The sequence below is a fragment of the Staurois parvus genome, unplaced genomic scaffold, assembly GCF_062004578.1.
Source record: "Staurois parvus isolate SC_StPar_1 unplaced genomic scaffold, SC_StPar_1.0 ptg000163l, whole genome shotgun sequence".
Classification (NCBI taxonomy): Eukaryota; Metazoa; Chordata; class Amphibia; order Anura; family Ranidae; genus Staurois; species Staurois parvus.
In genome coordinates this window covers 550,774-575,671 of record NW_028317959.1, presented here as the reverse complement: position 1 = coordinate 575,671, position 24,898 = coordinate 550,774, and the positions used below count along the sequence as shown (strand labels likewise).

The following is a 24,898-nucleotide window of genomic DNA, read 5'->3' as shown; positions in this document are numbered from 1 at the left end:
AATCACTTTAATCTGTCCCTGAAGCCCTACGGAAAGAAAGGAACAAAGAGCAGGGATCCCCAGAACACTGCACTGACTACATGGACACTGATAGTTCAGCACCCGCAGAGATAAGTACAGCAGGGGGATGGGGATGTTGTAAGGTGTCAAATCTTGTTTCAATGGGGTGAACTTTCGCTTTGAAAAGAATACCCATTTACATTCAAGGAAAATAAAACAGCAACCTTTTTGCTTGCATATGACTGGATGATTGAAGTTAGCAGAGCTTCATGTTGTTCACTAAATTCGGGGGTAAATTCCCTTGCACACTACAACGTCCCTTGTAAAATGAACAGTCTATTTGCCTTTAGTAAATCATACCCAATACCTAAGAAAATCAGTCTACCCCAAAGAGATATTCATTTTTATAGGGGCGCTGTTATGAGAAACTTACAGAGACTGCCATTGCTAAACTCTCCTTTGACCACTTCCTGCTGGTCCTACGAATATATGCGGCTTCTCCATGGGTGGGCTTTAATCCTGAGCGGCTGTATATATGCGCCTCTATGTAAACTATTTATTGTGCTGAGAGCATACATCCTGCACACTTCCAGCACATTAACCAGTAGGTACCAGAAAGCTCTCAATGCATACTTGCAATCAAGGGCTTCCAGGTCATGTGACCGTTGTGACTGCCAATCACAGTGGTCACAAGATCAGAATGACCGCCTCCACCTCACAATTTAGAACCTGTTAAAGGGCCGGGAGGTAGCAGCAGGAAGGGATTAGGAATGATGGTTTCCTGGCTGTCTAATGCTTTGATTTCAGTACGGTCTAAGTTGTTTACTCAAGACAAGTTTACACATGAGAAATTCTGACACTTTTCTGACACTCATTTACAGAATCGTTCTTCTGTGTCTATGACTGAAATAATTAAGTCAAAGCCAAGCATCTAGAATGCAATGGCAGCTCTCATAACTTTGGTCACTTTAAGGACAAATCTTTTTATCAGCTTATTAATTTCATAGATCACTTAGGAAATCTAGTGGAGGCATCTGAGCTTTACACAACTGTTGCGGGTCTAAGAAGAAAGTCATATTTTTACCAAAGAGTTGAGACTCTTCTATCTACAGCAGAAGGAATAAGATTGTATAGCTTGAGAGAAGAAAGAATTTCATGTGGAAATTTTACTACTGAAACCATTTGAAGTGTAAGTGCAGCCAAAACTGGTGTCCCTTTAACTAGGCTTTTACTCCTGGGAAGCGGGAAGGACTGTGATCATGTGACCACAGTGATTGGCTGTCACAGTGGTCACATGATCAGAAGTCTGTCCTGCCAGCTCCCAATCATTACTAGTGACCAGGAGCTGTCTTTGACAGCTTGGCCACTGTATTGTGAGTGCACAGTGAGCATGTTCTCAGCGCAGAAACCTCTGCTGCCCACGAACATATACAGTCAGGTCCATAAATATTGGGACATCGACACAATTCTAACATTTTTGGCTCTATACACCACCACAATGGATTTGAAATGAAATGAACAAGATGTGCTTTAACTGTAGACTGTCAGCTTTAATTTGAGGGTATTTACATCCAAATCAGGTGAACGGTGTAGGAATTACAACAGTTTGCATATGTGCCTCCCACTTATTAAGGAACCAAAAGTAATGGGACAGAATAATAATCATAAATCAAACTTTCACTTTTTAATACTTGGTTGCAAATCCTTTGCAGTCATTTACAGCCTGAAGTCTGGAACGCATAGACATCACCAGACGCTGGATTTCATCCCTGGTGATGCTCTGCCAGGCCTCTACTGCAACTGTCTTCAGTTCTTGCTTGTTCTTGGGGCATTTTCCCTTCAGTTTTGTCTTCAGCAAGTGAAATGCATGCTCAATCGAATTCAGGTCAGGTGATTGACTTGGCCATTGCATAACATTCCACTTCTTTCCCTTAAAAAACTCTTTGGTTGCTTTTGCAGTATGCTTTGGGTCATTGTCCATCTGCACTGTGAAGCGGCGTCCAATGAGTTGTGAAGCATTTGGCTGAATATGAGCAGATAATATTGCCCGAAACACTTCAGAATTCATCCTGCTGCTTTTGTCAGCAGTCACATCATCAATAAATACAAGAGAACCAGTTCCATTGGCAGCCATACATGCCCACGCCATGACACTACCACCACCATGCTTCACTGATGAGGTGGTATGCTTAGGATCATGAGCAGTTCCTTTCCTTCTCCATACTCTTCTCTTCCCATCACTCTGGTACAAGTTGATCTCGGTCTCATCTGTCCATAGGATGTTGTTCCAGAACTTTGAAGGCTTTTTTAGATGTCGTTTGGCAAACTCTAATCTGGCCTTCCTGTTTTTGAAGCTCACCAATGGTTTACATGTTGTGGTAAACCTTCTGTATTCACTCTGGTACAGTCTTCTCTTGATTATTGACTTGGACACACATACACCTACCTCCTGGAGAGTGTTCTTCATCTGGCCAACTGTTGTGAAGGGTGTTTTCTTCACCAGGGAAAGAATTCTTCGGTCATCCACCACAGTTGTTTTCCGTGGTCTTCCGGGTCTTTTGGTGTTGCTGAGCTCACCGGGGTGTTCCTTATTTTTAAGAATGTTCCAAACAGTTGTTTTGGCCATGCCTAATGTTTTTGCTATCTCTCTGATGGGTTTGTTTTGTTTTTTCAGCCTAATGATGGCTTGCTTCACTGATAGTGACAGCTCTTTGGATCTCATCTTGAGAGTTGACAGCAACAGATTCCAAATGCAAATAGCACACTTGAAATGAACTCTGGACCTTTTATCTGCTCATTGTAATTGGGATAATGAGGAAATAACACACACCTGGCCATGGAATGGCTGAGAAACCAATTGTCCCATTATTTTTGGTCCCTTAATAAGTGTGAGGCACATATGCAAACTGTTGTAATTCCTACACCGTTCACCTGATTTGGATGTAAATACCCTCAAATTAAAGCTGACAGTCTGCAGTTAAATCACATCTTGTTCGTTTCATTTCAAATCCATTGTGGTGGTGTATAGAGCCAAAAATGTTAGAATTGTGTCGATGTCCCAATATTTATGGACCTGACTGTATGTGCGGTGTGTGTATATTAAAGCCTGCTCTCTTTGCTGCTGCACATATGAAATATGTGAGCAGCAAAGGGTTCATTTTAGCTAGAGAGGGGGAACCCCTGCCAGGTTTTTATTGCTATCCACAGTTCCATTGGAGAGATTTTCCCTCATGTTCTGTTACAGTGGCGCTTTCACCAAATAACAGGAAACCCAGGGGCAGGGCAAATTCTCCAATATTTGCTCACCCCTAGAGGTGGACCTTCTTGTGGTTTTCAGAAAATTGTCAATGTGTTTTATATAAAGATTTCTGAAGATGCAAATTGTATGATTTATAATTATTTATTTTAAAGCATTCCTTTTTTTCATTTTTATTCATAGTTTTAAAGTGGTTCTAAAGCTAGTTTTTTTTTACCTTAGTGCATTATCTGCTTTAAGGTAAAAAAAACTTCCACTTGTTGCTCCCTCCCTAAATATTTACCTGAGCTCTGTATTGATCCAGTGCAGTGGCCATCTGCAACAGTGCTGGTTCTCCCTCTCCCCTCTCACAGGCTTAGAGACAGCAGCGGGAGCCATTGGCTCCTGCTGTTGTCAATCAAATACTGGGGTGGGGCAAAGTTGTGCCATGTGTGTCAATTGATGCATGCAGCCCATGTTAGGAGTGAGCCTGCAGCTGTGCCCCCAAAGGAAGCAGCTTCCTGGGAAGGGAGTAACAAGAAAAGGAGATCTGAGAGCACCAGCAGGGGACCCCAGAAGAGGAACTTCAGGGCCACTCTGTGCAATACCATTGCACAAAACAGGTAAGGATAATGTGTTTATTTTAAAACATGCTCTTAAAATCACTTTAAGAGTTAGAGATAACAATTTAACAATTCTTGTGGCTACAATAAGAAGTAATCCATGTACTGTTTGTGATAGGAATAAGACGTCAGATACTGGAGGTTTCATCAGTGTGTGATTGGAGCTCCTTCTTTACATGACAAGTGATGTATATGAGTTAATGTGATGCCTGGTATAACTTTGTATCCCATCCTACAGCCACTTAAAGTGGTGCATCCCATCTTGGCCAATTTCACTGAAGTGTAACCTGCAGTTAAAGAAAGTAAGATCAGAACCAGAGAATTATTTTTTGCCTTTATTTTAGTATGTCAAAAATATTTTAAAGTGAAACTCTAGCTTCTCCACATCTCCTCTCCCTGACCCTGTTTTTCATCCCCAAGGCTATCACCTTTTTAATAAAAAACCCTATACATACAGTACCTTTCTTCTGTTATTAGGCTGGTCCTGTGATGTCCCAGTTCTTTTCTATTCTCCTTGGATGACTGTGGCCTCATCTTTCCTCGTGGACTGAGCAGAACTTGTGTAATGACATGTGAGTGACTCTTGTTGAATGAGCTCTTTCCACATTTTATCTACATCTTTAAAACAGCCTATACATACCTCTCTTCCTTTAGTAACCAGGCTGGTCAAGTGATGGCACATTTTTTTCTTCTTCTATCTGGATGATGATGGCCAGCCCTTTCTCCTGAGCTAAGCAGCACTTTTGCAATGACATGTGATTGGCTTTCTTTGCATGACCCCCCTCACCTGATTTCCAACCCAGACTACCACATCTAGTGGCAGGAAAAAGTACTGTAGTGAACAACTCTGGATTGAAGGTGCGTATTGCAGCAAAAGCAGGTTTACTTTTTTCAGATACAAGGCAATGTTATAAAAAAGAAGATTCTGGAGTTTCACTTTATCCAAGCTCTATCTTAATAGAAAAAAATGTGGCACATTGCATTCACAGTTTTAAAATCAAGGCTGTGACAAAAGATTTACAATAAAGCCCCATGCTGTTTCTATATTTACGTAGATCAGAGATAAGGATGGAATCAGAAAGAATACGCTCTCTATATTGAGATCAAAGATAAGGATTGTATCAGAAAAGATACAGCTCATAATGAGCTGTAGAGAAAATGCCCAGGCTCTTCAGTTTAGCTCAAAGGTATCAGAGCTCATTGTCTGGCATCCCACAAAGAACTACATGAACAGCAACAAAAGAAAAATTATATATATATATATATATATATACAGTATATATATATATATATACAGTTGCAAGAAAAAGTATGTGAACCCCTTGGGATTACGTGGAGTTTTGCATGAATTGGGCATAAAATGTGCTCTGAACATCATCTAAATCACAACAATAGAAGAACACAGTCTGCTGAACATAATACTACACAAACATTAGATGTTGACATGGTTTAATTGCACATAACATGTAAACATTCACAGTGCAGGGAGGAAAAAATATGTGAACCTTTGGACTTAATAACTGGTTGACCATCCTTTGGCAGCAATAACCTCAACAAAACGTTTCCTGTAGTTGCAGATCAGACCTGCACAACGATCTGGAGTAATTTTGGACCACTCCTCTTCACAAAACTGTTTCAGTGTAGCAATATTCTTGGGATGTCTGGTGTGAATCGCTCTCTTAAGGTCATGCCACAGCATTTCAATCGGGTTGAGGTGAGGACTCTGACTGGGCCACTCCAGAAGGCGTATTCTGTGCTGTTGCAGCCATTGTTTTGTTGAATTACTTGTATGCTTTGGGTCATTGTCCTGTTGCATCACCCATCCTCTGCGGAGCTTCAGTTGGAGGACAGATGGTCATACGTTTTCCTGCAAAATGTCTTGATAAACTCTGGAATTCATTTTCCCATCAATGACAACAATCCATCCAGGCCCTGAGGCAGCAAAGCAGCCCCAAACCATGATGCTCCCTCCGCCATGTTTTACAGTGAGGATGAGGTTTTGATGTTGGTGTGCTGTGCCTTTTTTTCTCCACACATAGTGTTGTGTGTTCTTCCCAAACAACTCAATCTTGGTTTCATCTGTCCACAGTATATTTTGCCAGTAGTGCTGTGGAACATCCAGGTGCTCTTTTGCAAACTTCAAACGTGCTGCAATATTTTTTTTGGACAGCAATGGCTTCCTCCGTGGTGTCCTCCCATGTACTCCATTCTTGTTTAATGTTTTCCTTATTGTAGATGTGTCAACAAAAATGTTAGCATGTGCCAGAGATTTCTGTAGGTCTTTAGCTAGCACTCTGGGATTCTTCCTTACCTCATGCAGCATTCTGCGCTGTGCTCTTGCAGTGATTTTTACAGGACGACCACGCCTAGGGAGAGTAGCAACAGTGCTAAACTTTCTCCATTTGTAGACAGTCTGTATTACCGTGGATACATGAACACCAAGGCTTTTGGGGGTACTTTTGTAACCCTTTCCAGCTTCATGCAAGTCAACAATTCTTGATCGTAGGTCTTCTGAGAGCTCTTTTTTGCGAGGCATGGTTCACATCAGACAGTGCTTCTTGAAACAAGTAAACCAAAAACAGGTGTGTGTTTTTTAAGGGCAGGACAGCTGTCAGCAACACATCCAATATCATCACACTGATTGGAGTCAAGGTTGGCTCACTCCTGGCTCCAATTAGCTCTGGGAGAAGTCATTAAGCTAGGGCCTCACATACTTTTTCCTCCCTGCACTGTGAATGTTTACATATTATGTGCAATTAAACCATGGCAACATCTAAAGTTTGTGTAGTATTATGTTCAGCAGACTGTGTTCTTCTATTGTTGTGACTTAGATGACGTTCAGAGCACATTTTATGCCCAATTCATGCAAAACTCCACGTAATCCCAAGGGGTTCACATACTTTTTCTTGCAACTGTATATGTATATTCTCAGTGGGAGTTCATTCTGTTCAGCCAGGGGTGAAATTAATGAAAACACAACCCACGGAAAATGAAAAAACGATCAAATCCAATTTATTTAATATTTAATATGCGTTTATAAAATTGTACCCCTTTTTGTCATGTAATAAGGAGTTTGCCCTGCACTTGGGCAATAAAAGCCTCCATTTTTCTGGAAAGCCTTTCTACAAGATTTTGAGTACTGTCCGTGATACTTTTTTTTTAATTGCACTAACATACAATTTTTAGGACAAGCTTTTGGGGTATGTCTTCTTCTTCAAGGTTCAAGCAGTACTACTTCACAAAGTTTTAGCAGAATGATAAAAGAGACAATCTCTGAGGGGAAAAAACACACACAAACAAATGTACACAGCAATAGTTATAAAACTAGGATTAAACTAAAGATAAGACAGAGCAAAAGCAAAGATTTGGGGGGGTGACAGTCAAAGAGGGGGTTGTAAAACTGTTGGATAATGAGTGAGAAAACCCATGTCTAAATTAAGCCCATTAGCTATTGTATCAAATAGAAATATAATTCTAAGTTTCTTTACTGAATAGTTTTGAAATTCCCTTTAAGAACTAAGATACTGAGGTCTTCCATAGTGTGGGCCATTTGTGAGAATTGGTGTCCCACAGGCGTGCAGAAGTTATCTTCTTTATGTTTGGACCTTGAAGAAGGGGACATACCCTGAATGCTTGTCCTAAAAATTGTATGTAAGTGCAAATAAAAAAAAAGTATCACGAACAGTTTCTGTCGCAAGTGCACTAATACGGCTACAATCACCTCACACAAGATTTTGGAATGTTTCTATGGGAATTCGTGCCCATTCAGCCATAAGACATTTGAGCTCAGGTACTGATGTTGGATGGGACCTTGCACGCTATCAGCATTCCAGTTTATGCGAAATGTGTTCAGGGGTTGAGGTCAGGGCTCCATGGAGACAATTTGAGTTCCTCCAAACCAAACTCATCAAACCATGTTTTTTGGAGCTGGTTTGTGCACAGAGGCACAGTTCTACGGGGACATAAAAGGATCTTCCCCAAACTGTTGTAACGCAACTGGAAAAATTGTCTTTGTATACTTTAGCCTTACTTGTACTTTTCACTGGAAACACCTAAACTCAATGATTTGTAGGGATGAAACATTTACTCATATAGTGAAGGTGTCATGGTTAGATGTCTACAAACTTTTGTAGATAATAATTCAGCTAAGGGAAGAACATTCCCTGGTTGGACCCCTTAGCAGTTCCTCTGTGGGAGCCATAGGAAGCCTTAGCTATGTCCATGGGCTCCCACCTCTTTACTTGTAGACCAAAAAAGATACCACCATAGTTTTCAATAGCACAGGAAGAACTCACAAATGTGTGGTCCTCTATGTGGATACCAGACAGTTTGCAAAGAGGGAAGCAAATTTCTTAAATTTTTTTGAAAGGAATCATAAAAAATCAGGACCATTTGGCAGCCTGCGTGATATTTGTATAATGTATAGATATGGACCATCTGTATATCAATATGTTCTGGAAAAGTTCCTAAACCCAGAAGGCTAATTAGCTTATTTAGTTTCTGATTGCAAGGATAATATATGATATACTGCCTTTATGTCACATACTATTCTCATACCTTTTCTCTGTACAGCCCCTGCAAAGTCGAAGCATTCGTTTTCATATCCTCTGCATTCTATGTATCCCTCATATTTACAATCATAGGACTCATGCTTATAGCAGACGGGGCAGATTATTTTATTCAGAGTGTTATTATAAGGGGGTACTGCAACACAAAAACAGAGAAAATGGTGAAAGGAAAAAAAAAAAGAGTTATAGAATTTGAAATTCATGCCATTGCCTATATCAGAGGAAGTCAGTAAGATGCACAAACAGTTAAAACTGAATTCCAGGATACTATAACAAAAAAAAAAAGCTTAAAGGATAGTAAAAAAAAAAAAATCTGTAGAAACAAATGTCATAAAATGTTTTTTATTGGTTTAATGACTTCATAAATGTTTGGGTCATATGATGTAGAACAGCACCTACAAAACTAAAAAAAATGGAAATGTTTGCAAGCAGATGTAGATGATTTCTATTTGTGATGTCACTACAATTTCATGAACAGCTTGTCCTATAGCAGTCAATCTAGATAGCAAATGAGCAAAGGAGATATAGATGGAATCATGAAGAACAGAACTGTGCCTGTAAAAAATGTAACTGCCCAGACAATTTGGATAGATTTGCACAGCTATTCATCCAGTGAAACTGGATGTACATTTGTTCTGTGTCAACCCCACAGCTGTTGTGAAAATGGGGCAAAAATCAAAAGTTCTTAAAGCGGAGCTCCTGACATTTTTGTAACAATCAAATGTCAACAGCTACAAAAAGCTGCTGACTTTTAATAAACAGACACTTATCTGTCCTTGTATCTAGCGGTGTGCTCACCCAAGGGGGCGTTATGTACCATCTTCGGTACAGGGCGCCATCATCTTAGCTGTGGGCACCCGGCTGTGACAGCTTGTGGCTTCATAGTGGGTGCCCACTGCACATGTGCGAGCCGCACTATTCACTGTGATTGGTCTCGCAGTCTTCTTGGACTTATGCTGTGTCCCAGAAGACTGCAAGGAAGAAAGGGGGAAGGAGCACTTCTGCTCAGATTACCTAGGTGTTTCGAGCGGAAGTGGGAACAGATACCTGTCAAAATCAGGTACCCGCCCAAAAAGATCACCAAATGTGAAAAACGAGAGGGGGGAGGAGTTCTTAAAGCGGATCTTCCCCTTTTGGGTGAAGTTCCGCATTAAGCTATTCTCTCTTTTGGTCAAATATTCTTCAAATAGTATGGGTAGTAGTAAAGTGAATCTGAAAAATACTACATTATGGCTGCTAGATGGAGCTGAGGTTGTCAGAACACTGCAGTAGCAATGGTTACATTTGTTTTCTAATTCCCTTCAGCATTGTCTAGAATTTTACAATATGATATGTTGAATCTCTAAGATGTATTTGTTTGCTATGACTCTCATCTCCATCTGCTGATGGGTTATTTTCCTGATTTAGTGCATGGGTTGTAAGGGCACTGGAGTTCCAGCAAAACCAATTGGTATTTTCTGTACTTAAAGAAAATATACTTAGCCTGAACATGGAAAACAAATGCAGCCACCATATCTAAGAACCGGTAAGCTGCAATATATTACTATTTTGTTCACTTGGATTAAGATATCATTTAACCCTTTGAGGACCATAAGATTACGGAACGCCAAAAGAATCAATTTTTTGTTTTTAAAGTTCGTACACTTCAGTTGCTGTAACTAAGCCATTTCATGAAATAATTGGCAAAAAGCTAGATCCTTTTGTTGATAAGAACTATTATTTTGACTCAAACCAAAAAAAAAAGAAGTATTTTAAGTTCTTAATCAGATGATACAGGCAATTAAAAACAATGGACAAATACGTCCCTTGGTCTTCAAAGGGTTTAATGATCCTAGATAACTAATGCTAAATAGAGCCAGTGTACACAACTATTACATAACATTTATTTTTCTGTTTATATGAGTTACTATACAATTTGTGTTTATGATCTTATTTATTTATTTTATTCTATTTTTTGCCTAATATTGCTAGTGTAAATTTCCTTTTCTTGTCAATTTTTAGTTGAACGTATACCAACATCTATGAAGTCATAAGAGAGAAGACTTACCTTTTATCTTGCACTTATTACACTTATCCTGATAGCAGCACTCCGTAACAACACGTACTTGTTCATTCCCTTCTCCGCTGTTCATGATAAAGTCCTTGTTACACAAACCCTCATCGTTATTACATCCACTGGAAAAACTTGTATATACTTTATCACCTATATGAAAAAATAAAATAAATGCACCTAAAGTGTATGGAAACACAATGAACTTCTCTTATTTGCTGCCACTTGGTTTGTTTAAGTGGTTGTAAACTTCTGAAAGGAAAAATAGGAAAAGCATATCCTTCTATACTTGATCTTCCGGGCTTCTGGAGCTCAGAAATGTTGTCCTTAAAGAGACGCATAGCTAAAGATTTTTTGGCTATACTGCTCCTATGGATCATAGGAGTGCAGTTAGTTTTGTACTTCTGTGACTTGTTTTCAGCTGACAGATGGCTGAAGTCAGTCCAGGCTCTGAAAAGAGCCCGACCATATGGTCAGGATCCACCCAGAACCCTGGACCAGAACCTAGCCTAGCCTCTCCGTGATCTGCCTAAGCCAGCCCCTCCTGTCCCCTCCACAGCCCAACACTCCACTGAGTGCTGGGTGGGGGGCAGAGCAGAGAACTGGAGACTGGTAGTCACACACATTTAAAATAGAAGTATGGGCTCTGTATAAAAAAAATATATATACTTACCTAGGTGGCTGCAGCATCGATCTGATGCTGCATTTGTCCCCCTCCAGCACCGCAAAGAGAACTGAGCGATCAAGACCATGATCACTCAGTTCTCCCCTCCATTCTGAGCTCAGAACAGAGGGGAGAACCGAGTGACCGTGGTCTTCGATCGCTTAGTTCTCTGTGCTGGAGGGGGATAAATGCAGCATCAGGTCAATGCTGCATCCACCTAGGTAAGTATATATTTTTTTTATATATATAGCCCATACTTCTATTTTAAATGTGAGCTTTAGGTGGCTGTAGAGGTGGGAGAGCTACAGATATATAGATACACAATGATGAAAGAAACCCTCCTGAATAAGCTGTATCAGCTAAGGCTAGTCACTGCAGTGGGTATATGTAAGGGTTTACAATCACTTTCAATATATCATTGAAAGTGATTTGTTATATCTTTTTGATAAGTGCAACAATTATCTGTTGATTCTGCCAGAAATTTGTTAGCTTATAATGTCCTGTGTTCTCTACTGACTGGTATCAATTGTATTGTTCACAGCTCTCTGTGTGGACTTCAGAACACTAGCTCTCCATGTTATGTGGAAGTGGTGGTGGGAGGTATTTCATAACACTGATGTACGGTGACGCTGCTCCACCATAGAAAAAGTATGCTGAGTCAGCGTTGTCACCCTAGGAGAGAAAGTGTGTTACTGGCAGGATCAACAGGTGAATGTGAAGGAAAAGAAGTTTGAAAAAAGGAAATGTGAAGGAAAACAAGTTTGAAAAAAGGAAGCCAATACATCTAAGGGTTAGTAGGCACAACATTTAATGGCTGGTAGGCACCTTGTCTAAGGGCTGGAAGGCACCACATCTAAGGGCTAGTAGGCACCACATTTAAGGGCTAGCAAGCACCACATCTACATCTAAGTGTTAGCAGGCACCACATCTAAGGGCTAATAGTCACCATATTTAAGGGCTCTGGTGTATTATCCTCAAAAAATTAATGAATAAATTCATGAATAATCCAAAAAAAATATTTAAAATGTTTTTCTCATGGTTCACATCAGACATGGTTCACATCAGACAGTGCTTCTTGAAACCAGTAAACCCAAAACAGGTGTGTGTTTTTTAAGGGCAGGACAGCTGTCAGCAACACTTCCAATATAATCACACTGATTGGAGTCAAGGTTGGCTCACTCCTGGCTCCAATTAGCTCTGCGAGAAGTCATTAAGCTAGAGCCTCACATACTTTTTCCTCCCTGCACTGTGAATGTTTACATGTTATGTGCAATTAAACCATGGCAACATCTAATGTTTGTGTAGTATTATGTTCAGCAAACTGTGTTCTTCTATTGATGTGACTTAGATGACGTTCAGAGCACATTTTATGCCCAATTCATGCAAAACTCCACGTAATCCCAAGGGGTTCACATACTTTTTCTTGCAACTGTAAATAATTAGCCAGGCTTATAAGAATATAGAAATCCAGAGAGGGATATAGATCATCCGGAACCACATGGATACCTTCTGATCCCTCAATGCTCACTCCAATACTCTCGCCTCCTTATGCTCCAAAGCATTCATAGAGAGAAAATAAAGCCATATAGTGCAGTATGTTTGAAGTTATACAGATGACTCTACCATGACTCATGACTCTACCTCAAGCAGCTTCCAGGAACGCCAAACTGTGATACCACACTAAAGATGGGCGCTCCGCTACTTCCGGTTTCTTGGGCAACGTCCAACATCACGTCCCTTGATGCGTTTCGTCACTTCCTTGGCTTCCTCATAAGGGGTGTGTCCGTTGGAGCAGCGGCCGCAATATATCTCAGTCCGGCTAATTAGTTATGAGTCCTTCGCCACCATTTTTGTTTATGGAGAATTACCAATCTGCATTTATCCATTACCTTATTTTCTTAAATATTCAATACACATCCTAATGCCTTATAACACTGTATCATAACTATACCATACTGTATGTATAGGATCTATGTGGGGTAACAGTAATGGTATTATTAATAATCCACATAGAACACAATCAAAAATCAATAACTATCAGTTGTATATTAATCTCTTATTACTAAACGACAAAAGGGGACCAAATATACTCATCATAATCATCAAATAACACTATACATATACTTTTATTTATTATAAAACTACATTCTAAACCAAATTACTAAAATTACAATAAAAATAAAAATGATAAAGGATGTGGTAGACTGAACCCTGCCATCTTGTGGTGAAATAGAAAACCAATCTTATATATAATATTATAATATAATATAATATATTAATTATATAATATATTATAATCTAATTTTCATAATCCTAAATGTTTACCCCCTACCAAGGTCTATTATAAATAGCCTATTGATAACAATATTCTACATTAAAATACCACATACCTATAAATAGACATTTTTAATATATTCTTATAAAATAATTAAAATACTAAAATAATTAACTTAAAATATAGCTTCAAAATCTTTATGTTTCATAATATTTACAACTATTTTTAAAAAATTATTTTTAATATATAAAATTACAAAATCTTTAAACGACAGTCTTATCCCCTATGATACCTTAAAACCACTGCTATTACAATCAAAAGTTAGAAATAAAACTATTTCAATCCAAATCTACTCTACATTTAGACCTTTTGGTCTAAGTGTCTCCAATTGGAAAATCCAAAAGGCCTCATTTTTGGAAATGGCTTGGATTTTATTCCCAATTTACCAGTGTGACTCAATTTTATCAATGCCACAAAATTTAAGTAATCCAGGATCACAGTTATGATAGTCCCTAAAATGCCTGGATAGGCAGTGGTCCTTTTTGCCTTTTTTAATATTAGCCACATGCTCCCTTAGTCTCTTCTAAAGGGGTCTTGTGGCTCTTCCTACATACTGGAGCCGGCATGGACACTCCAACAAATCTGTCACGTATGCTGTAGAACAGGTAATAATTTTTTTTTATATTATATATTATTATATATTTTTCCCGTAGTATAGGAAGTAAAATCCTGTACTACTCTTTATACACGGGTAAAAACCTTTTCAATTAAACATCTGCATCTTTATTTTTTTGGGAGGAGAAATTACACTTCTAACCAATGAATTTGGAGCCGATCCTGCGCCCCGAACACCCATTATGCCCCTGTATACAGCTTGAGCCAATTTTCCCCAAGGAAACTATTGGATATTCTCCTGAGCTCTTTTCCCCCTGGTGGTCGGTGAACATACTATATGCTTTGGGATACCTGGTCTGAAGTGATCCTGGTTGCTGGCTCCCTCCAGTGGTCTTCAATCATAGCTCTGCCATTTGGAAATCCTGCTGTAATGCTGCGATAGATGTTGCCATAATCAGAACACCTGGGTCCAGATGCTCACACCTAGATGATTTCATCATCTACATGCGTTTTATATAGCGCTATCTGGTTAGTGCATATTCTCATTTCTTCACCATTTGATGTCACGAATATTTTGATGTTTGCTACAAACAGACTGTCACTCATCCTCACGTTTTAACTTGGGAAATCCATTCATGAACTTATCCATGCTCGGCGATATATATAGCCATGTGCGTTATGCACCATTTTGCACATATATAAGCATATTTCTCAAATTCGAAGTAATATACATGCGTTTGGTATTTTGTTTGCTTTATATCATATAGGAGCGCTGCATGCTTGTTTTATATATTAATGAATTTGTTGTTTTACGATAGATAAATGATGGCTTGTCTGGTATTAAGGGCCCCAAGATTCTGTCCTTTTTTACTATCGGACAATATTTTTTAAAAATAGACTCTACATCTATTGGCAACTAAACCTAGAGATAAAAGCATAATCCACCTTTCTCTTCTTTGTGATGTTTCTAAATTTTTTACCTTCCCCCGAATACCTCTGACTAATTTTCTCCAACTCATCAGGGTCATACCCTTTCTGTATGAACCTTTCTTTACCACAAGCCTACAGGGCACTTATACCCCCTTCCTGCCCAGGCCCAGGCCAATTTACAGCTTTCTATGATTTAAGGAAGGAATCAAATTATATATGCCTTCCCCTATGTCTCTTTTCTTTTCCTTTTGTTGTCTTTCCCCACATCCTTTCCTTGTGCTTCTGTACTTTCTCTGTTGGATCCCATTTGCTCTTCCCCTTTTTGTACCGGTTCTTTTTCCATATCCCTCCTGTACTGATATTGATGGTTTTAGATAGGAAAGCATATGAAAACTAAATGAGTACTATCTTGAGTGATGCTAATACATATATTAAAATTAAAAGAAATCCCACAATAATTTATAAGAAACAGCTTCACAATCTTATTGATACAGCTAAAAAAGAAAAGATTGTGAATGATAAGGAAGCAAATTATCTTATTCCTTCACACTGTAAAATACCTATCATCTATTACCTACCTAAGATACATAAAAGTTTGATTAAACCTCCTGGTAGACCTATCATTAATGGGATAGGGTCCATACATTCCAGCATAGGTGAGTATTTAGATTTTTTCCTACAACCGGTGGTTAAATTAATACCATCCTATCTTAAAGATGGACAAGATGTGATTGATGTAATACAGAATATGGTGGTGTCACATGAGACCTTGCTGGTAACTATAGATGTTAATTCACAACATAAAACATGATGGTGTCAGGGCACTAAAATGGGCACTAAAAAACTATACATAATTACATAGTCTGGCTGAAAAAGGACAAAAGTCCATCCAGTACAACCATAGAGAAAAAAAAGGTTATAATCCTACACCCACAGTTGATCCAGAGGAAGGCAAAAAAAAACCCCAGCAAAGCATGATCCAATTTGCTCCTGCTGGAAAAAAAAATTCCTTCCTGATCCCCCGAGAGGCAATTGAATATTCCCTGGATCAACTTTACCTATAAATGTTATATCCAGTTATATTGTGTGTATCTAAGAAACAATCCAGGACTTTCCTACAGCAATCCACTGAGTTGGCCAGAACCAACTCTTGAGGGAGTCTATTCCACATTTTCTGTGCTTGGAGATTACATTTCTTTTCCTACAGACGTAAAGAGTGCCCCCTTGTCCTCTGTGATGACCTCAGGGTGAATAACTCTACACTGAGTTCACTATATGAACCACTGATGTATTTATACATGTTGATCATATCCCCCCTTAATCTCCTCTTCTCAAGAGAGAATACACTCAGTTCTTCTAATCTTTCCTCATAGCTGATCTCCTCCGTGCCTCTTATCAGTCTGGTTGTCCTTCTCTGTACTTTCTCAAGTTCCCCAATGTTTTTTTTGTGAATTGGAGCCCAAAACTGAACTGCATATTCTAGATAAGGTTTTACTAATGATTTGTACAGGGTTAATATATCTCTCTCTCTGGAGTCTATACCTCTTTTAATGCAAGAAAGGATTTTGCTCGCTTTAGAAACTGCAGCTTGGCATTGTATGCCATTTTTAAGCTTATGATCGACCAAAACTCCCAGATCCTTCTCCACCATTGATTCCCCCAGTTGTACCCCCCCTAGTATGTATGATGCATGCATATTCTTAGCCCCCAAGTGCAGAAACTTACATTTATCAACATTAAACCTCATTTACCACATAGTTGCCCAATTAAACAGTGCATTGAGGTTGGCTTGTAAGTTGAAGACATCCTGTAAGGACATTATTCCACTGTATAGCTTGGTGTCATCTGCAAAGACTGAAATGGGATTTTCAATCTCAGACCCTATATCGTTTATAAATATACTAAAAAGTAAGTGTCCCAACACTGAACCCTGGGGTACACCACTGATGACCCCAGACCATTCAGAGTATGAATCATTAACCACGACTCTTTGAATATGATCTTTTAGCCAGTTATCTCTCCATTTACATACAGATTTTTCCAAGACCATAGACTTTACCTTACACATTAGCCGTATGTGGGGAACTGTGTCAAACGCTTTTGCAAAATCCAAGTATACCACGTCCACCGTCACCCCTCTGTCCAAGTATACCACGTCCTCCACCACCCCTCTGTCCAACGTTTTGCTCACCTCCTCATAAAAAGAAATCAGATTTGTTTGACAACTTCTGTCTTTCATGAATCCATGCTGTCTGTTGCTTAAAATATTTTTTCCAGCAAGAATCAATCTATGTGGTCTTTTATTAAACTCTCCAGTATCTTCCCAACTATAGAAGTTAAACTAACAGGTCTATAATTACTTGGTAAACATTGTGACCCCTTTTTAAATATTGGTACCACATTGGCCTTACACCAATCCAGTGGTACTATGCCAGACATTAAAGAGTCCAAAAAAATTAGAAACAGTGGCTTTGAAATGACAGAGCTCAATTCTTTAAGAACCCGTGGGTGTATGCCATCCGGTTCGTGTGCTTTATTCACCTTTATACTGTCTAAATATTTTTGGATCATATCAGTTGTGGGCCAATGTGGATCATCTGGAGCTGTGTCAATACCATGCCCATTATGGACAAGAGCTCCCCCATGCTCCTTTGTATACACAGAGCTGAAGAAGGTAATAAATAAACTTTGCCTTCTCTTTGTCTCCAGTCACCCACTCTAGATTATTTTGTAAAGGGCCTACATGCTCAGACCGAACCTTTTTACTATTAATATATTTGAAGAATTTTTGGGGGTTGGTCCTGCTATCTTTTGCAATCTGTCGTTTATTTTCAAATGTTGCTGCCTTTATTTCCTTTTTGCATATTCTGTTATATTCTTTGTAATGTTTAAATGATGATAACGTTCCTTCATTTTTATATTTATTGAAAGCGCTTTTCTTATCTATAGCCTTTTCAACTTTGGCCGTAAGCCACATAGGTTTGATTTTTAGCCTTTTAAACTTTTTGCTCATGGGAATATGTTTTCCAGTGTATTCACATACAGTCTTTTTGAAGAACTCCCATTTCTGTGTTGTGTTCACTGATGCCAATATTCCCTCCCAGTCTAAGTCTTGGAGAGCAGCTCTCAGCGTTGGAAACTTAGCTCTCTTGAAATTGAGCATTTTTATTTTCCCATATGTGTTTGCTGTTTACAGCTAACAATAGATGAAATCATGTTATGGTCACTGCTACCCAGATGTTCTTTTATATGGACATTCGTAATAAGCTCTGCATGGTTTAAGATTACCAGGTCCAGCAGAGCATCATTCCTAGTAGGGGCCTCTATGAACTGTACCATAAAATTGTCCTGTAGTAGGTTTAAAAATGTTTGCCCTTTAACTGTTCCTGAAGTACCATTACTCCAGTCAATTTCCGGGTAGTTAAAATCCCCATTATTATCACTGTATTGACTGTACGGGATTACACATCAAGCAGAGTAAATTCGCTATATACCAGCATAAAACATGATGATGGTGTCAGGGCAATAAAATGGGTACTAAAAAATTATACGGGATTACACATCAAACAGAGGAAATTCATAATTCAGTTATTGGAGTTTAGTAGGAATAGAAATTATTTTTGGTATAATGGAGAATATTATGAACAGCAAAAAAGGTGTAGGCATGGGCGCGAAATTTGCGCCCAGTTTAGCAAATATTTTCCTATCAAAATGGAAAGAGACATTCATTTTTGGAAGAGATTGGATAGGGTTAAAACTCTGAAGAAGGTATATTGATGACACATTATAATGGTTTGGGAGGGCCCTCTAGATTCTTTACAAGTATTCTTAAAAGATATTGAGAAGAATAAATACGAGTTGGGATTCACCTACAATATAGACACAGTATCAGTTAATTTTTTGGATTTGAATATTTTGAAAGATGGGAATAAGTTATTTACTAAAACATATTTCAAAGATACTGACAGAAATGGATATATACCAACTTGTAGTTGTCACCACCCCCAATGGATTAAGGGTATACCCAAGGGCCAATTTACTAGGATCATGAGGAATTGTTCAAGATTGAGTTACTATATATAGCAATCGCATGTTATTAAAGAAAGGTTCATACAGAAAGGGTATGACCCTGATGAACTGGAGAAAGTTAGATTTAAAATTAGTCAGGGGTATTTGGGGGAAGGTAAAATTTAGAAACATCACAAAGAAGAGAAAGAGAAAAGGGTGGATTATTCTTTTATCTCTAGGTTTAGTTGCCAATATAAAGATGTAGAGTCTATTTTTAAAAAATATTGTCCGATAGTAAAAAAGGACAGAATCTTGGGGCCCTTAATACCAGACAAGCCATCATTTATCTATCATAAAACAACACATCTTCATAATTCATTGGTTAGAAGTGTAATTTCTCCTCCCAAAAAGATAAAGATGCAGATGTTTAATTTAAAAGGTTGTTACCCGTGTAGAAAGTGTAATATTTGCAGAGTTACTGGTACGAATGTAAGAGTAGTACAGAATTTTACAAGACCCCTTTACAAGAGACTAAGGGAGCATGTGGCTAATATTAAAAAAGGCAAAAAGGACTACTGCCTATCCAGGCATTTTAGGGACTATCATAACTGTGATCCTGGATTACTTGAATTTTGTGGCATTGATAAAATTGAGTCACTCCGGAAAGGTGGGAATAAAATCAAAGTAATTTCCAAAGATGAGACCATTTTTATTTTCCAATTGGAGACGCTTAGACCAAAAGGTCTAAATGTAGAATTGGATTGAAATAGTTTTATTTCTAACTTTTGACTATAATAGCAGTGGTTTTAAAGTATCTTAGGGTATAGGACTGGCCATTAAAGATTTTGTAGTTTTATATATTAAAAATAGTTTTAAATATATGAAACAAAGATTTTGAAGCTATATTTTAAGTTAATTATTATAGTTTTTAAATAATTTTATAAGAATATATTAAAAAAGTATATTTAAAGGTATGTGGTATTTTAATGTAGAATATTGTTATTAATAAGCTATTTATAATTGACCTTGGTAGGGGGTAAACATTTAGGATTATGAAAATGAGATTATAATAGAATAATATATATATATATATATATATATATATATAATTGGTTTTCTATTTCACCATAAGATGGCAGGGTTCAGTCTACCACATCCATTATAATTTTAATTTTGATTTTACTAATTTGGTTTAGAATGTAGTTTTATAATAAATAAAAGTATATGTATAGTGTTATTTGATGATTATTATGAGTATATTTGGTCCCCTTTTGTCGTTTAGTAATAAGAGAGTAATATACACCTGATAGTTATTGGTCCCCTTTTGTCGTTTAGTAATAAGAGAGTAATATACACCTGATAGTTATTGGTCCCCTTTTGTCGTTTAGTAATAAGAGAGTAATATACACCTGATAGGTATTGGTCCCCTTTTGTCATTTAGTAATAAGAGAGTAATATACACCTGATAGTTATTGGTCCCCTTTTGTCATTTAGTAATAAGAGAGTAATATACACCTGATAGTTATTGCTTTTTGATTGTGTTCTATGTGTATTATTAATAGTACCATTACTGTTACCCCCCACATAGATCCTATACATACAGTATGGTATAGTTATGATACAGTGTTATTATAAGGTATTAGGATGTGTATTGAATATTTAAGCAAATAAGGTAATGGATAAATGCAGATTGGTAATTCTCCATAAACAAAAATGGCGGCGAAGGACTCATAACTAATTAGCTGGACTGAGATATATTGCGGCTGCTGCTCCAACGGACACACCCCTTATGAGGAAGTCAAGAAAGTGACGAAACACGTCAAGGGATGTGACGTTGGACATTGCCCAAGAAACCGGAAGTAGCGGAGCGGCCATCTTTAGTGTGGTATCACAGTTTGGCGTTCCTGGAAGCTGCTTGAGCTGGAGTCATGGGATCTTTATGCAAAGTTTTATGGTTTTATATGTAAGCATATTTTATTAAAGCGTGGATCTGTATAACTTCGAACATACTGCACTATATGGCTTTATTTTCTCTCTATGAATGCTTTGGAGCATAAGGAGGCGAGAGTCCAATGAGTGAGCACTGAGGGATCAGAAGGTATCCATGTGGTTCCCGCTGATCTTTATCCCTCTCTGGATTTCTATATTCTTATAAGGCTGGCTAATTATTTAATAGGGTAAGGGTATGTGATTCAGTCACTTAGATATGCACACTGAGTGTTCACGGAGAAGCGTGTATATAAATATCACACGGAGTGTTTCACCATCACAAGTGTTTTCACGTTTTGTGTTTTTTTGTGTGTTTTCGTGCATGAAAATAATGAGAAAAAAAATTGAGGATTATTTATGAATTTATTAATTCATTTTGTGAGGATAATACACTACTGAGTTTTCTTTGTTTTTGAGGTACATGGCAATTATTGGAATCATACGGTGAGTTTAAACAGAAATTGGAGACAGATTTATGGACTTTATTTTGTTTTGTTTTTTCACATAATTTGGTGGACACTAAAAAGGTTTTATTATTATTGATTTATACTTTCAAGGGTGAAAGTAGGACTTTTTTTAGTGTTATTTCACATGGTATTATAGAGTGTATAAGTTTAAGACACCGATCTATATTTCATAAGATATTTAAGGGCTAGTAGGCACCACATCTAAGGGCTAGTAGGCACTGTGTATTTGTTATTTCTGACTCTGTCCCCTTTGGAGAAAAAAAGCTGTTTGGTGTTTCACTTTTATCAAAAGCAAATGACCGGAGGCTTCGGATGCTTGTAAATAGCTACAAGGGTTGGCAGTGTGTAATTGTAGTGCTGTTTCTCTTCACCTTTAAATTATTTTTCTATCCATTATGTTTACAAAATTTGACTGGTCAATTTTGTTTTTGACACCTAATTTGACTCACCGATTTTGGTTATTGACACCTTCTTCATGCAGCTGGTTGACCCTGATGGGCACTTGTGTGAGCGACCTCTGCAGAAGGCTCCACTGGAGGTACTGCACTCCTGACATGTTAGCCTACGGCCTGGAAATTTGAACATTATCAGTTATAATGGATTGAATATTTGGATAGTGCACAGATAACTTTTTCTTCTTATTTAGCCCTTTTACAATTGGAGGCACCATACAAAAGTAACAATTACTAACATGATCTGTTGGCTCTCTCCAAATCATTGGCACAGCGAAAGGCATAGATGCCTTTTTTCCATTCAACCATTGCTCCAGTGCCGTCCCACAAGAATTGCAGCATATATGTGGTGCCCAGCTCTTGTCCTGGTCTCCTATCTTGCAGCCAAAATACAAGTTGTAGGCTTTCTTAATCATTCCTGTTATCCTCCTTTTTTGTGAGATAAAAGTTATTTCACCGCAGATATAGCAGAAATTATCTGCTTTATTCACACAAGTTCGAGGCATTACTGAGTAGCCTATATAAGCATAAAATGAAATGTAAAGACGCTGTCGAACTACAATCAGCTACAGATACTGCAGCTTTTATGCAGTGAAGTGATGCAATTAAAGGCTAATATTGCATCATCTCAGTATACATGCAATTTTCTATTGGTCACCAGTATCAATTGCGCAATATGCAGCTGAAGTTGCATCATAATTTTGAATGGCTTACGTCATTAGATGGATGAATATATCATGGAAACTAGAGCCAATCAACATTTTTTAGGGTCATTTTCGTTTTCAGCACCCCAAAATTATGTAAGATTAGCTAATTTTATGCCCAAAACTTTTTACCTGTTGAACAGTGTAATCAGTATTTAAAAATTCTTAATATGAAAGTGAGCATACAGTTTTGTTGGGCACATAATGAAAATACATACATTGCACAGTGTTTAATAAAACCTATCCCATGCGCATATATATATATATATATATATATATATATATATATATATATATATATATATATCTTTTTTTTAAGGCTTTAAATTCTGAGGGAGACCATGTCAATGAACTTGCCAAAAGTCTTTAAGTGGGAGGAGCTGTCAATTTAGGTCACATGATCAGATCAAGATCAATGGAATGTATAACCTTTTCAAAGTTTTTAACATACATTGAAAAGATACCAGTTTACTGTGAATAGTTTTGTCATTGATGTTCAGCATATTGGGGTCTATTTACAACAGTATGACCCAGCTGGAGTGATACTATTTCTTTAAAAACATCTTGAGCGCTTTTCATATATTCTTTACGCTTTCCTTGCTTTGGAATGCTTAAGCAAGCCAAACTCCTTTCATGTGAACAAAAAAAAAGTGCAAGGACAAGAGGTAAATCTGTCACATAACTTTGAGAGGTCATGTGACAAAGCTGTACTCTTATGCCAGAGTGGTCTTTACAGTGTTAAAAAAGTGGAGCTGAATTTAAAAAAAATGAAGATTTTGGTACAGTAAGGAACATCTACAAATTTTAATTGTACTTAAAGTGGTTGTAAGCACTCCGACATGAAATATGAACAAAGCATATCTCTCTTTATTGTGTGCTTGTCTCAATCCAGTACACTAAGTGTCATTTATGTCTGCTGCCTTATTCCTCTGCTAACTGCATGAGTCACTTCTGACAAATATTCCTGGCACCAAGAACAAAAATGATGACAGGGGAGAGCACAGCCTGTGATCGACAGCCTCAGCTCTGCTCCTGTGTGCTTTTTAAAGGGGGGCATGTCCCTTTCATGCAATCAGCTCTCAGAGTGTAACTTCAGCTCCCCGCCCCTTGCTTCTCAGAGATGAAAAATCTTGTGTTAATTCTGGAATTTCAATGGAAGTAGGGGATAGCTGGCTTTAGATAAACAGATACAACTTATGTAGGAGAATTTGTTTAATCTCTGTGTATCACTTCACTAGGTCATTCACTTCATTGGGTATATGTAAGGGTTGGAAAAACAATTGGTGCTGCGCTAATATTAAATATATATAAAATGGTCAATAAAAACTAATTTTTACAATATAAACATATAAAATTAAGTCACAAAGAATACATGTTGAATAGAATACACAATAAGACATCCAAAATAATGTATAACAGTGGAAATACACCCAAAATATATATATAAAAGGTGTAACCTAGGTACACCATTAATAATAAAGAGGTGCATATGGGTGAAAAAACGTAATAACCGTTAATGGTGCCAACATAGATAGTGATAAGATCCGCAAATAGGATCCCAACAAGACAGTGCTAAATATGCACTAAAAAAGTGCTGTGATGTGAAAAAATGGCCGTCAGATATACTGTGTGCCAACTAAATTGTGGCTATAAAAAATTGCAGAATATATAAACATTCATAGTGTACAAAATATAAATCAATAGAATGAAAAAAAGGAATCTATAAAAAACTGTGAATAGTGAGGAAGTCACGTGTTAGCGTGATGTAACGCGTGGGACGTGGTGACACAACATCTGGACGTGCTGACGTAATTTTCAGAGTGGGCGCCATCTTGGTACTCCAATACACACCTATGCAATGTACACCCACAGCATGTGGTTCCTTATATGGTTTATATTAAGTTATATACAGTGGGGATCAAAAGTTTGGGCACCCCAGCTAAAAATCTGTATTAATGTGCATAAAGAAGCCAAGGAAAGATGGAAAAATCTCCAAAAGGCATCAAATTACAGATTAGACATTCTTATAATATGTCAACAAAAGTTAGATTTTATTTCCATCATTTACACTTTCAAAATAACAGAAAACAAAAAATGGCGTCTACAAAAGTATTTTCACACATAGTCACCTATTTATTATTAATGGTGTACCTAAGTTACACCTTTTATATAATATATATATATATATATATATATATATATTATGGACGTATTTTCACTGTTATCCATTATTTTTGATGTCTTCATCTGTATTCTATTTACCATTTATTCTTTGTGATTTAATTTCGTATGCTTATAATGTGAAGATTCGTTTTTAT

General features: G+C 37.6%; 1 protein-coding gene across 1 annotated transcript; it reads right to left on the bottom strand.

Moving 5' to 3' along the window:
- Positions 1 to 3,989: 3,989 nt before the first annotated feature.
- Positions 3,990 to 24,411, bottom strand: LOC149462979 (phospholipase A2 inhibitor gamma subunit B-like). Its single transcript, XM_089676038.1, has 5 exons — positions 24,333 to 24,411; positions 21,874 to 21,993; positions 10,474 to 10,629; positions 8,416 to 8,562; positions 3,990 to 4,145 (listed from the first exon to the last, which is right to left on the bottom strand). Exons 1-5 carry the CDS (start codon positions 24,409 to 24,411, stop codon positions 4,006 to 4,008), a joined length of 642 nt encoding a protein of 213 aa, XP_089532164.1. The 3' UTR covers positions 3,990 to 4,005.
- Positions 24,412 to 24,898: the final 487 nt, after the last annotated feature.

Bases quoted from the DNA above. Each gene is read 5' to 3' on its own strand.
- LOC149462979 (XM_089676038.1), bottom strand. From the start codon at position 24,411: ATGGCGCCCACTCTGAAAATTACGTCAGCACGTCCAGATGTTGTGTCA. The intron at 10,630-21,873 runs GTGAGTCAAATT...TTTTTCATATAG, and splicing joins GGTGTCAATAACCAAAATCG to GTGATAAAGTATATACAAGT. The intron at 8,563-10,473 runs GTAAGTCTTCTC...TTTGTGTTGCAG, and splicing joins TAATAAGTGCAAGATAAAAG to TACCCCCTTATAATAACACT.